The sequence below is a fragment of the Neopsephotus bourkii genome, unplaced genomic scaffold, assembly GCF_033783945.1.
Source record: "Neopsephotus bourkii isolate Nb327-2 ecotype Australia unplaced genomic scaffold, CSIRO-AGI_Nbou_v1 NB_414, whole genome shotgun sequence".
NCBI classification, from domain to species: Eukaryota; Metazoa; Chordata; class Aves; order Psittaciformes; family Psittacidae; genus Neopsephotus; species Neopsephotus bourkii.
Window position 1 is genome coordinate 1,985,134 of NW_026900918.1, and position 14,340 is coordinate 1,999,473.

The window sequence follows — 14,340 nt, forward strand, 5'->3', positions numbered from 1 at the left end:
ATCAGCAATGGCTCAGCAAAGAGGAAACCTTTTGCCTTCTAGGTCGGGTAGTGGAGGTCGTGCTGGGGACACAGCACCGGGCACCGGAGATGAGGTGCTGATGGCAAAAGGTGGGAAGAAACCCAGGAGACGGGAATTATGCCCTATCTCCAGACCTACAGCAAGGCCATGGAAGAGAAGGCTGCCCCACAATCCCATCTCCTAGGGAACTAAAGGCAGTGTGACATGATGGTTTGGGGTTTACCATTGCCCAAAGTGGATATAGGCCACTGCAACAAAGGGGTCAGCCCCACTGGTGGCCACTCAGCTCTCTGGATCTGTTCCATGTCCCTCCCAGCACTGCTGCGTTTGGTTTGGCTCATGCTGTTGACACAGAGGAGGACCCCATATTGGGTTTGGGTGCTGGGACCCCTCCAGGCTGTGCAGAAATACAGGGGTGGCTGGGCACAAAATTCATCCATCCATCCCTCCATCTTTCCATCTGTCCTTCCATCCATCCTTCCTTCTATCCATCCATCCATCCACCCATCCATCCTTCCTTCCATCCATCCATCCATCCACCCATCCACCCACCCATCCATCCATCCATCCCTCCATCCATCCCGGACACTAACACCATGATGCCCATCCAACCAGTGCTCCAAGCAGCTGGGCGTTTTGATCTCCCCTTTCCCTGCTCCTTCCCTCTCCCTGCATGAGCTGGTCCTCACACACCGTAAACCAGCCGTCCCAGCCAGGCTGGATTTGATTCCCAGCAAAGCGGTGGGGAGGAAGAACCTTTGACAGCCCATCTGGTTTTCACACAGCCTCCGCTGCGCTCTTGGTGTTGTCACCTCTCATTCATCCTGACAGGAACAGGGATCACCACCAGCCTGTTATGGAAACACAAGAACTCCTGGGAAATGGCTGGGAAGAGTGGAAAGCACAAGGTAAAGAGGGGAAAAAACACCCTCCTGAGATGCATAAAGGTGATTCCTTGGGGTCAGCCTCACCTCCCCTGGCTTCCTCCAGCTGTGAAGACAGCCAAAGCATCACCAAGCCACCAACAAACCACCCAAGGAAGAGTGTGTGTGGGGGGGGATTTGTAACCCTCAACACCTGTGTCAATGCCATGTGACTCAGTTTCCCCATCCGAAAGAGAAGCACTTTGACCCCTGGCATTGTCTCCTTGATGGGACCAGGAGGGGAAGAATGCATCCAGCACCCACCAGCAAACACAGCCTGAAACACCTGTGAGCTCCTGTACCACGTCCACTTGGATGGATGGATGGATGGGTGGATGGATGGATGGATGAGTGGAGGGATGGATGGATGGGTGGATGGATGGATGGATGTGTGGATAGAGGGATGGATGGATGGATGGATGGGTGGATGGATGGATGGGTGGGTGGGTGGATGGACAGGTGGGTGGAAGGAAGGAAGGAAGGAAGGGTGGGTGGGTGGGTGGGTGGGTGGATGGATGGATGGATGGACGGATGGACAGACGGATGCGTGGATAGAGGGATGGATGGATGGAGGGATGGATAGGTGGATGAGTGGAGGGATGGATGAGTAGAGGGATGGATGAGTGGAGGGATGGATGAGTGGAGGGATGGATGAGTGGAGGGATGGATAGGTGGGTGGATGGATGGATGGATGGATGGATGGGTGTATGTGCAGATGAAGGGATGGGTGGACGGATGGATGAGTGGATGTGATACAAAAACACCAGAAGTCAGAACACGCAGCTCTCCTCCCTGCAGAGTCCCCAGGGACGGCTCCTTCCCCCTCTCCAGCCACCAAAAATCCCAATTACTTTCAGGTGTTGGCCAGTTCATAACATAAATTTTTTCCTTAAGGAAAGTGGAGCTTTCAATGGGAAGTGGATTTTTTTCCCAAAGGCTAAACACAAACCAGAAGGCAGCGGACTCCGGCACGCTGGCTCCACTGCCCTTTCAGGGCACGCTTGCAAACACTTGGCTTTATTTTTTCCCCCCTTATTTCACTCTTCCCACTTCCCTAAAACAACATTCCCTCATTTTGCACTCTTCCTGCTTCCATAACAAAATATTCCCTAACGTTTAAGGGCTGCTACGCGTTTATCCCAGTGAGCACAAGGCGATGCCATCGCACTGGCTCCTTCCATCGCTGTTTGTTATGGACTCTCCAGAGAAAACTTTTGCTTTCCCTGCTATAAATTTCCCACTTACTTTTTAAGGGAACAAAACGTTTTCTGGCGCTTTTCTCTTGGCTCTCTGTCAGGAATGATTACTCCCAGATTTATTGGGATTTGCAAAGGAGGCGGCGAAACCTGGGATCTGCGGAGCTCACCGGGATAATGATGCAGGCAGCACTTGTCAAGCCTCACATCTGATTTATGGAGCAAGATTTCATCTGTCCCGGTGCGTATAATTTACTGGGATCTGGAAGTGGCTCATTAGGGAATGAGATGAATAAATCCATCAGTCCCTTGGGGAGGGGAAGGGCTTTGTCCAGCTCCGTGTGCTGCTCGCAAATCCCAATGGAGGGGCTTGGGGTTTCCCTCAGCGGAGCAGGGCCCTCGCTGGGATAATTCAGGATGGCCAAGCACAAAGGAGCCCCAAGGAGGGGGGTATCCCGGGGCACGATGCAGGTCCTGCCCCCTGTGATGGCTGGGAGGGAATTGGGGGGTGCTGAGACCCCGGTGTGGTGCAGGGACCCTGTTTCCCTGATCCCAAACAAGCAGGGAAAGCTGGAGCCAAACATGTTTGCTTTTACAAAGCTCATTCCTGGAAGGGCTTGTATCTATTCCTGATCCCTCACTGCACAGACAGGAGCTGGGCTTAACCCCCTGCCCAACACCCCAAGAACATTCCCCACATCCCCTCCTTTTCACCTTTTTTTCCCCCATTTTCACCATTTTCCATCCGTTTTCCATACAAAGCCCAAACTCAGCCCAGGGTCATGGGGAATAAACCCCCAAGGGCAGCAGAATCCCCTGGCAGTGGAGCCGTACATCCCACAGGCAGCATTAATCTGCACCAGCACCCAGCACCAACTTAACTCCAGTTTACACCCATTTATCCAGCTGCTCTGATAACCCAGGGGCCGGATCCTGCTCCTGGCTCTGTACATATTAAATCCAAAGGGAATCCATTTATTTCGTGCTGTTAGATTTATGCCACGTTACGGCGTTACTCTAAAAGGAAATCCAATTGACTCGGGTCCTACCGCTTCCTGACAGAGCGAAGCTGGAATTCCCTTTAATCCCTTGATGTATTCCTGATTTTGCGATTGCTATCAGATTTTTAGGAGTCAAAGACCCTTTCGGCTCCCAGCTCCATGTATTTTAGAGGGATTCATGCCATAAACACACATCCAGCCCGGAATATCTCCCAAAAATCCCAGCCGCTGCCACTTCCAGGCTTCATTTCATCCCTTTTTATATATGTGTATATATATACACATATACATATATATAATATATATTTGGAGCAGATGGAAGGAAAAATAAGCCTGAACTCGGCATCCTGAAGTACTTTCCAAAGCAGCCTGAAAATCCCACACATGGATTTAGCACAAATCTCTCCCTGTGGAAGCAGAAAGCCGATCGGCGGCTCGGAACGGCATCAGAATCGTTGGGAGAAAGGATCCATCCCTCCATCCCATCGGAAAAATCACTTTATAAAGACCAAATGAAGCGGTGGGAGAAATCCATCCCATGTTCCCAACTGCAAGGAAGGAGCTGGGTCCTTGTTTAAAGCAGCCTGAGGGAATTAAGCTGATTTATTCCTTATAAACACTTGGGGGATTTATTCAACGGCTGCAAAATAATATGAGTTTTTACATTGGGTTGAATCCAGCCCAAATCACTTGGATTTATTGGGAATTTTCTTTCCCCTTCATCTCGCTCCATGAAATGCAAAGGGAAACAAAGCAATGGGCTCAGCTTTAATCCCGCACTTTGTGTTCGCGGGTTTCCTTTCCTCGCTCGGTCTCGCTACCAATCCTTTACAGCACGCTCCGACATGGAATGCTGCTCTGGAAAACAGCGCCCGCAGGAAAACGGGAACAGAGAGGTTCAATCACACCCAAAATAACCCCCCAAAAACTGGAATTCCAACAGATTCACTCTTTTCCCCAGGAAAATCCCCATAACTGGCACTGCTTTTAGAGCCGATGTGTCCCTCCTCGCTACATCCGCAGGGCTCCAACACAGCGCAGCAGATCGGGATGTGCACGCAATCCCATTGGAATATCATTTTATACCGGTTGAGGTCTTTTATGCCATTTCCATTCTATCTCGATGCAATGGAGACACAAATCTACACGATTTTTGTGTCCACGTGGTAGGAAGAGGGAGGAATGCAGAAACGCACTGTGTTTGTGTGCAGGATTACCATGTACGATTGCATGGGCTTGATTTATCAGTGTGTCTATCTGGGTGGCTATAAATGTGCATGAGTATATCAATATGATTGTGTATATAATTGTGTATATAAATGTGTTTATAAATATGTATATAAATGTGTATGTGCATATAAATGTGTATGTACATATAATGTTCATGTGTATACAGATGTGCAAGGGGCTGGAACTGGATGATCTTAAGGCCCTTTCCAACCCTAACTATTCTATGTGCATACAAATGTGTGTCTATACGTAAATATGCATGTATATATAAAAAGATGCATGTGTATATGTATAAATATGCATGTCTATGGATGTAAATATGCACGTGTGCCTATAAATCCATGTGCAAACACATGAAGCACGTGTGTGCCACAGGCTGTGCCCTGCCTCTTGTGCATTGTTATGATACGCAGGGGAATGTTTGTGGCTGTGATTCTGCAGGGCCATTTTCTACCCCATTAAAGAGCAAACCTGACCCTGTTTGGGCTCTGGTTGTGATCAGCAAAGATTTCCCCACAGGAATCAATAAAGTCATTTTTTCCTGCCATTGACGTGCACATTCCTAAGCGAGATCAAACCGTAGCTGGGCCGGAGCTCTACAGTGAGTCAGATATTAGGAATGGGAGGACTTTATGGGATGTTTTGGGGAAGGAGAGAAGGATGTGCAGATGGGAAAGGGTTGTGGATTGAACCCTGATAGCTCTGCAGCAATGAAAAACAACCATAGGAGAGGGCACGGATTCCCTTTGCTGCTCAGGGCTGAGATCATTGTCCCTGTGGGATGTGACCGAGGCAAACTAGACCATGCTGACACTCAGCATGGGTGTAGACCAGCCAGGGATGGGTTTCCCCTTGGGCTCAGCAGGTCCTCACCATGGGATGCAGGACCTGGAGGAGGGGACACAAGCACTCGTGGTCCTCATCTACCCTATTTGACCTTGTCCTTGAAGAAGGAGAAGCCCATTCCCATTCCCGTGCATTAGGCATTGCTCCGTGCCCCACCAGCGTTCCCAAGGCTCTGGATAACTCTGCAAAGCCTGTGCAGGGATGTTCATACAAAGCACAGAGCTACGCAAACCCTCCTGGCCTCCTGCTGAGCTCTCATGATCCCAAGGGAGGAGAATGATCCTCTGGGATCACTGGAGATGGTCGGGAAAGCCAATGGGATGCAAAGAGGGGGGGGAGAGGAATTCCTCCTTCCATCAAGCAAGAGAGAAACCAAAGAGAGAAGATGAGTGCCCATAGAGCATCCCATTGGAGTCCTCCCGCTGCACTTGGTGGCTCCATTGCCACGGGTTGGTGTCAGGTTCAGGAGCCCCCAGGAGTCCCTGTCCTCAGCCCTGCTCACCAGAGGGACCAACCAGCAGCCCCACAAAGCAACCCCTCCCTAGGTCTCACACACCCCATTCCCACCTTCCCGAGCTCACTTCCACCTGCCCAGGAGGGTCCTGGTGATGGCTCCAGCCTGGAAAAGCAGCACATCCCAAACCAAGCCACCCGTGCCCCTCCGCACCACCAGCACACATGGAGAGACTCATCCCTCTGCTATTAAAACCCCTTAAATGCCAGCAGTAAAGCAGGAGAGGGACGTGGAAGCCTTTACAGGAGTTCTGCCCTTTGATAGTGTTTAATGACCGGCCGCAAGCCGCAGGACTCACAGCCCCTATTTAGCCACAATTAACAGCACACAGCCAGCTGTGAACAGGGAAAAACCTCGGCAGCTCCTGCTGCTGCCAAGGGAAGGCGTCGGGAATGCTGCGGGATGCAGAGGGAACCATCCATCCCAAGGATGGGCGAGGAGGGGGCACCGCACGCTCAGAGCCCCGCATCCCAGAGCCAGCCCCTCAATGAGTCTGATCCCAGGAGCGCATCCCAACCGCTATTCCTCTTGCCAATGCCATTCCCCAGACCAGGACCTGGAAAATCCAGCTGTGATTTACACCCCACAAGCCTGACGCTCCTGCGAGAACCGGGGCTTTCACTGCAACCACTTCACATCACCTGCAGCCAAGACACCAGGCTTGGGTTATATGCTCCCCATAAGCACTTTGGAACAAGCCTGTCTTGTGATTCCAGGTTTGCTCCGTGCCTGGAGTAACAAAACACAGCCAAAACAAGCAGTATCCCACTGCAAAATGGGGTTTTACGGCCAGTGTTATCCCGTTGTTCCGCTGTTCATCACCCCCTGCAAGCCACCAGCTCCTTCTGCACCTCTTTGTGCTGCTTGCTCGTAGCTCATCCCCTGCAGCCCTGAAACCTGCAGGCTGTTTCCCTCTAGGAAAAGGAGGGATGCCCAGGAAAGAGCTGGAAGTTACAAGCCACAATCTGTGGTGCAACGGGGAAAACAGCAACCGGAGGTGGAAACCAGCACCCCACAGCCCAGGTAACGGCTCCTTGCTCCGTGCCTGTTGTTTGATCCCCTCTCTCCTTCCCACCAAGCCTTGGAATTCCCAAACCTGCCCCAGCATTTTGCATGCAAACACCCCCAAAGCTGTGCATCCATCAGGAGAACGCCTGCTTCCAGGAGCAGGCAAAGCAGCTCCGGAGCGGATGGATGCCGAGGAGCAAAAAGGGAGGCGAAAGGGTGAAGAAAGAAGATCCAGGCGAGCGCCGATCCCTTCATCCCCATCGCCAGTGCCCACTGCTGGAATGGGGGGACCCAGCAGCAGGAATACAGAGCAAGCAGGACAGGGCCTCCCCGGTGCTGAGAGTGACCAAAACCCAACCAAGAGAGCCCAGCCCCGGCCCTAAAGGCAGAAATGGCCCCATAGGATCCCAGATCCCATGTCCCAGGATAATGACCAACCCTGAACTGACCTGCCCAGGCCTCAGCAGGGGCCTTGGTGGGAGGAAGAGGCTACAAATGGGTTCAGGAAAACTTGGGAAGGGGAAAAGCCCAGAGGGTGACTGAAACGTGGAAGTTTCTCTCCGGGATTGGGATTTGGGGCTGCTCGGAGCGGCTGGGACGAGGCTCTCAATGAAGGAAGGGCCCTGGGCATTTCCTGTACTTGGGAGACACTGGGAGCGCTGGGAGGGGAGGAGGGGTCTCCCCCCATAAGCCCCTGTATGGGGGTGGAGGGGGGGGGGGCTGCTGCTTGATTCGGACCCCCCCGGTGGAAGGAGCTGGGGGCAATTGGGGGTGGGATTTGGGATCCGAGGGTTAACGAAGGGGCCGTGGTTGGACGCACGTGACTGGCTGGGGGTGGGGGTGTGCATGGGGGGGGCTCAGCGATCCCTCCCTTCCCATCACCGCCCCCCCCCTCCACCACCTCCTCCTCCTCCTCCCCAGGGCCCCCGCACAAAATCCGCTCCCCTCCGGCCGCCCCCCCCCGGTCCCTCCAACCTGCGCCATGGAGGCACCGGCCTGCCCGGCCTTCCCCCCGCCTCGCCGGGCCGGGCCCCCCCCGGGGCTGCCCCGGCCTCCCAGCGCCTTCCCCCCGGGTCCCCTCCGGCGCCCGCCGCCGCTCGGCCCCCGCCTGGCCCGGTGTCCGCAGGAGCGGGCAGAGCCCCGGTACCGGGCGCTCTCCAGCCCGGGCCCCCTCGCCATGGCCGTCAATGGGAAGCCGCTTTACCCGGCCGGGGCTGCAGGTACCGGGGCGAGCGGCGGGGAGGGAGGGGGGGGGGAATGGATGGGGGACCCCGGGGCCGCCGACCTCTTCCTCGGCCCCTTCTGCTTCTCTTTCCTCCTTCTCTGCCCCTGCCCTCGGTGGCTGCAGGGACCCGGAGCCCTGAGCCCTTCCCGAGCGGCCCCGGCTCCACCGAGGCGGCCGCTGTCGCGATACGGCCCCGTCGGATCGCGGGTGGCGTCCCCCGACGGGAGCGGGGAGCCGGCAAGGACCGGGCCGATGCGCCCGTGGGTCGGGCAGCCGGGGCTGTGTCACGACAGAGACCCGGGGCTCCGGGATCGGCCCCACCGCCCAGGACCGAGGCGAAAAGAGGCAGCGGCGGAGACCCCGGTCCCGCTGCCGCGACGGCGGCTCCCGCCGGGGCCAGAGCCCGTTACCGGGGCTGGAGAACGGCCCCGTCCCCCGGGGGAGGCTGGAAAGGCCCCAGCGGGCAGGACCCGGGGCTCGCAAGGCGCAGCCCGGTGCGGGGCTCCGGAGCTCCAGCGCTCCCGGTTCCCGTCGGCTCCACACCGGATCCCGGCGGGACGAGGCGCTTCCCTGGGGCTCTCCCGTTGCTTCCAGCGGCCGAACTCTCACCGCTCCCTCGCACTTCCCCTCCCGGCCGGGACCGTCGGGGGCTCCCCGGTCCCACGGGCCTTTTACCACCCCTTAATAGAAGACCAAGGCAGCGCCGCGGGTGTAACGGGAACCAGGTGGGGCCCAGCAAAGCCCCCTCGCAGCTCCCAACCGGGAGGAACAGGTACCGGGGGTACCGGGGGCACCGGGACCGGTCCCTTCGGCCGCGCTTACCTGCTCCCGGTGCACGGCGGGGATGCTGCTGGGTCCAGGGGGGAGCTTTCACCGGTTACTGCTGTGTCCTGCCCGGTTCCTGGGAGCCTTTTCCATGCCCCATCCCGTCGCCAATGATCCCTTTGAGTTCGCCTTTCCCCCAGCAATGGGACAGCTGTTTTCCAGCTGCGAGATCCCCAGAGCCGCTGAACCTTTTGGGGTGGAAATAGCACTATTCCACACTATATCCCCTTTTCCCATCCTCTTTGTCCCCTTGCGCCGCCGTGTTGATTTAGCTACGCACCCGCATCCTTCTCCCTTCCTGCTTTCTTCTTCTTTCGGGCCATTTATTCATCTGTCTCCAATGCCGCGGGTCGCTCAGGAATTGCCTTGGGAAACAGGGAGGAAGCCCAAACCCGATGCCTCATGCAGCGGGATTAGCTTTATTTCGGTCCGTTTTCCCAGTTTTTAGTCCTATTTGGGCGTTTTCCCTTCATTCGGCTCCTTTGGGACTCGGTTTGGATCACCAAACCCCTCGGCCCAGCCCTTCGGAGGACAAAGCGGGCAGGAAACAGCGATTTGGCCTCATCCCTTCACCGTTACCCACTGCCGGGCACGGGGCAGGCCGGTACCGAGGGGATGGGGAGCAATTCCCGCTGCCAGTATTCCCCCCAAAGAACGGTTTCCCACTAATCCGAAGCAGCTGGAGCCGGGCTCTCGGCTGCTTCCGGAACCCCCAAATCGCCTTCATTAGCAAACAGCCAAAAATCAAAACCAAAAGCCCGGAAAAGGCCTCAGCAGGGGCTGAGTCCATAGGGATGGGGACCCCCATTCCCCCGCTCCATTAGGATGTGGTGGTTAAATGGGCCGGGAAGGAAGATCCATCCCAAAGGAGCTCATTTCCCCCCTCACTGGCCCCAGGCCCTGCCGTGGGCCCAATCCTGCCCCTACAAGGGGGCCAGGGGGTCTCCCCCTGCCTGAGTCGCTGGAGCTGGTGCTTGGGGGGGAGACCACAGTGACCCCCAGCATTGGCACATTCTCCCCTTCCCAGCTGAACCCCCTCAGTGCTGGGGGACCCCAAATCATCCCCCCCCCATCTTCTAAGTCCCCTCCTCACTGGTTCATCTCCCTGGGGTGCCAGCAGCACCCAGCATTGGCTGTGGTACCCGTGTGCATCCCTACATCCCCATATGGGGAGGAGGGTGACCTCTTACTGTGGGGCAGTGATTTATCCCCTTGAAGCCGCTTCATTGGACACCCCTGAGCTGCAGCAGCAGTGAAGGGAAGGGGGGAACCCCCAGATCTGCTCCAGCTCTGAGGGGGGGGGGGGGGGGAAGTCCTCCAGCAGAAGAGGGGTTCGGGGGGGGGTCACTCCTTTCCAGCTGGTTTCCCAAGTTTCAGCTATAGGGAAATGCCAGAGCAGGAGCAAGGGGATGGGATACACTGCATGGGATAGAGCCCGGGAGGTCTGGATCTGTCAGCATCAGTGCTGGAATGGAGCAGGGTGGGAAGGGCCGAGTGTCTGCAGGACCCTGCTCTCACCTCCTCTACCGCCCCTCCATTCACCCAGAGCAGCATCCAAGAGGGTCCCCCCCACTGTGACCTTGCCTGCCCACAGCTCCCCCCATGAGCAGGGATTGTGCCTGTCCTGAGCCCATGGGACCGCATCGCAGCACCCTCCTGGGGTGACGGGGACCATACAGGGGTGGGAAGGGAGGGTTGGGGCTGTCTTGTCTTCATCAGCATCACTGACACCCCCCCATCCTGTGCCTGTCCCCTGCCAGGCAGCGAGAAGGGATGCAGAGGTGGGTACCAAGTGATGCCCGCGCCCTGCCGGGAGCTCCCCAAAGGCCCGGGGTGCGCAATGGGAGCCCCCCTGGGCGGCCTGCACCGGGTCCCCGAGCTCCCGGAGCCCCTGGGTAAGAGCAAGAAGCGCAGGAACCGGACGACCTTCAGCACGTTCCAGCTGGAGGAGCTGGAGAAGGTTTTCCAGAGGACGCATTATCCCGATGTCTATGCCCGGGAGCAGCTGGCGCTGCAGACGGACCTGACCGAAGCCAGGGTGCAGGTACCAGACCCCTTCCCCCGGCTCTCATAGGGGTGGATGGGGATGTTTTCCCAGGAGGATGATGCTAAATCCCAGGCCAGGCTCTGGCTTCACCCAAGCTCCCTCCACTTCTCCCCATGTCCCCTCTCTGCAGCACCCGAGGGGTGGGAATCTGGGAGCTCCCCCCCACCCCGCATCCCCTAATGTGATCCCACGCTGCACATCCCTCAATCCCAGACCCCTTTCCCACCCCAACCCCCAGTTCAGCTCCCTCCAGTGCAGGGATGGAGCCGCTCAGCCCTAACCCCTAACCCTAACCCTCCCTCACCTCCCCGGTACCAAACCAGTGAGCTCCTTCCAAGGGCATCTCCGTGCGGTTTGAGGCTCCCAGTGGGAAGGGGCGGCTGGAGGGGGCACCCGGCAGGGAGGAAAGGGAAGGCGGGCAGGACATGAAGTGATCAGGGAGCACCCATTAGGTGCTGGGGGCTCCCCTCCCCATGAGGCAGGAGCTGGGGACAAGGCACCCGCCACAACCTCCAAGCCCTGGTCTGGGGTGGATTTAGATGCAATTACCTGTAACCATGAGAGTGCTGGGGCAAGCATCCCGGTCCTGCATCCCCGTCCTGCATCCCAGCCTGCATCCCAGCCCTCCATCCCAGTCCTGCATCCCAGCCCTTCATCCCGGTCCTGCATCCCGGTCCTGCGTCCCGGTCCTGCGTCCCGGTCCTGAATCCCAGTCCTGCATCCGAGTCCTGCATCCCAGCCTGCATCCCAGCCCTGCATCCCGGTCCTGCATCCCGGTCCTGCATCCCAGTCCTGCATCCCGCCCTGCATCCCTGTCCTGCATCCCTGTCCTGCATCCCGGTCCTGCATCCCGGTCCTGCATCCCGGTCCTGCATCCCTGTCCTGCATCCCTGTCCTGCATCCCTGTCCTGCATCCCGGTCCTGCATCCCGGTCCTGCATCCCGGTCCTGCATCCCGGTCCTGCATCCCGGTCCTGCATCCGAGCCCTCCATCCCAGTCCTGCATCCCAGCCTGCATCCCAGCCCTCCATCCCGGTCCTGCATCCTGGTCCTGCATCCCAGTCCTGCATCCTGGTCCTGCATCCCAGCCCTCCATCCCAGTCCTGCATCCCGGTCCTGCATCCCGGCCCTGCATCCCAGCCTGCATCCTGGTCCTGCATCCCAGTCCTGCATCCCAGCCTGCATCCAGCACCAGTTGCCAGCCCCATCCAGCAGCTCAGGGGGGACACGCAGGTGGGTCACAGTGACCACACAGGACCCCAAGAGCCTCATTCTGCATCAAAACCGGGGGTAAAGAGGGCCCAGGAGGACAAAAAGAGAGAGAAGCAGCATCCATGGAGCAGGAGCACTTGTTTTCCAAGAGGGATATAAGGTATTATCCACATATTATATGGATATATGTGTATCTTACATGGCCACATACATACAGCCATACATATACAGCTATATATTATATGGCAGGACTGCACACAGGCAGCTTCCCCCATTCACCTCCAGTGTACCGGGATGCTGGGATACGGCATTAGGGCTCTTTTCCAGCTGGGAAGATGAGCATGGAGCAGGGCAGGGGCTGCCCATCTGCCCCCAGAGATGCTTCACCTCAGCCCCCCCCCCCCCTCCATCCCCAGGTCTGGTTCCAGAACCGAAGAGCCAAGTGGCGCAAACGGGAACGTTATGGGAAAATCCAGGAGGTGAGAGCGCTTCCCACCCCGCATCCCCCATCCCGGGCAGGGATCGCTGCGGGATGAACCCCATCACCCGCGTTTGCCCCTTCTCTCCAGGTGGTTCCATCCATCCTTGGGAAAAACACATGGGCCCGGGTGGAAAAGGAAGGGAATAAAAGCAGCATCACATCATGCCACATTCGGGACAATGCTGCTTTATATCCCCCTCCATTTCCCATGGGAACACACCCTTTGGGGCAGGTTTTGGGGTGTCCCTCCCGCAAACACCTTTAGCTCTCCCACATCCACCCAGCAATGCTTCCTGGCCTTTTCCTGCTAAACTCCCCCCTTTTTCCCCCTCCTTCCAACATTGAAAAACACACAAATCCTTTAAATCTCCACTCCATGCACTTCCCCTATGCCGAAATCCCTGCATGGGGAAGGGAGGGAAGATTCCAACCGGGATTCAACCCCCTTGGGGCAATCAGAGCAAAGCAAAGGCATCCCTCGCAGCGCACGCTGCGGATGAAGGGGCTCAATGGGTGCGGATGGGGGGGTAACGGGGTCCCCCCCATTTCACTTGGGGCTTTTCTCTCTTGCTCTCTTTCAGCTCCAGACCAGTCTCTGGCCCAGCTCCGGCCCCAGGAACCCCGCAGGGCTCCTGCCCCCTGAGAGCATCCCGGCCCCTGGCCTGTCCCCGTATCCCCACGGCAGCATCACCCCCTTCATGGGCATCCCCGCCTCTCCCGGCCCCCATCCCACCATCAACAGCCTCTACCCCCTGCACGGCCTCCCCCCCCCGGCCATGGGCGCCCCCCCCTTCGAGCCCGCACCCCAACACAAGTCCCCTGCATTGGTGCCGCTGAGGGTGAAGAGCAAAGAGGCCACCAGCAGCTTCTTGAACTGGGCTACATGATCCCATGGGATCCATGGACCATCACCCCCCCCCCCAGCACCAGGGTTTGGGAGCAGGTTGCTGGGGCCCCTGTGCATCCTGATCTCCATGAGCTTCCCTGCATCCCAGCCCGCTGTTGGATACCCCTGGGTGATGATGGGGGGATGAAGGTCACCCCCAAACCCAATCTGCCCCAATAAGGCTGGAACTGGAGCTTGGGACCCTAAAAGCGGCTCCCAAGAACCCTGAGGACCCCCCCCCCCAAGCACCTTCAGACCACAGGAGCTGATGGAGACACTGGTGGGTTGCAGCAGGGCCTCCCTGGGGGGGGGGACCAGGTTGGTTTGGGGGGCAGCACCCCACTCCCCAGCCCATGTGGCCACTGCATCCTTCCCAGTGCAACCAGAAACTGGGCTCTTCATGTCCCAGTTCAGCCATAGTGGGAAGACCCCCACCCAAGATGCTCGGGGGGGGTACTGGGGCAATTGTGTTCATTGAGTCCTCAAAGCCCCCCCCCAGGCCATCGGCTGCCCTTTATGCACCCCTTGCAATGGGGATCAGCTCTGGGACAAGGGACAACCCCCCTGGCACTGGAGATAAACCAGGATGGGGTGGGAGGAAGACACCTGAGCTGAAGCCCGGGGGGGGGGCACCCATAGCCCGTGACACCCAGATCAATGAGGTGAGGGGGTGCACATGGGACCCCAACCTGGTACCACCCCGGGTGCCCCAATAGGGGTGCTGGGGGCACCAAACCTCCCAGGGCAGCCCCATTTGGCTCAAAGGGGGAGCCCAAATGCTTCAAGACACAGCAAAGGCACAGGGGGTGCCCCCCCCTCAGGAGGCAGCCCATAGCCCTGCTGTGCACCCAGTGGGTGCCCCCCAGCCTGGGGCACCCCGTGCTCTGGCTCCCTCCCGCTGGAGAGGGTTTTGTTATCCTTTAGGA

At 57.8% G+C, this 14,340-nt stretch overlaps 2 protein-coding genes across 2 annotated transcripts in view; one reads left to right on the top strand and one right to left on the bottom strand.

Moving 5' to 3' along the window:
• Positions 1–14,340, bottom strand: part of STRIP1 (striatin interacting protein 1) — a 116,014-nt gene that overhangs the window by 89,300 nt on the left and 12,374 nt on the right. The gene's annotated exons all lie outside the window — the stretch shown is intronic.
• ALX3 (ALX homeobox 3) lies at positions 7,722–13,415 on the top strand. Its single transcript, XM_061349378.1, has 4 exons — positions 7,722–7,959; positions 10,550–10,833; positions 12,464–12,526; positions 13,110–13,415. Exons 1-4 carry the CDS (start codon positions 7,722–7,724, stop codon positions 13,413–13,415), a joined length of 891 nt encoding a protein of 296 aa, XP_061205362.1.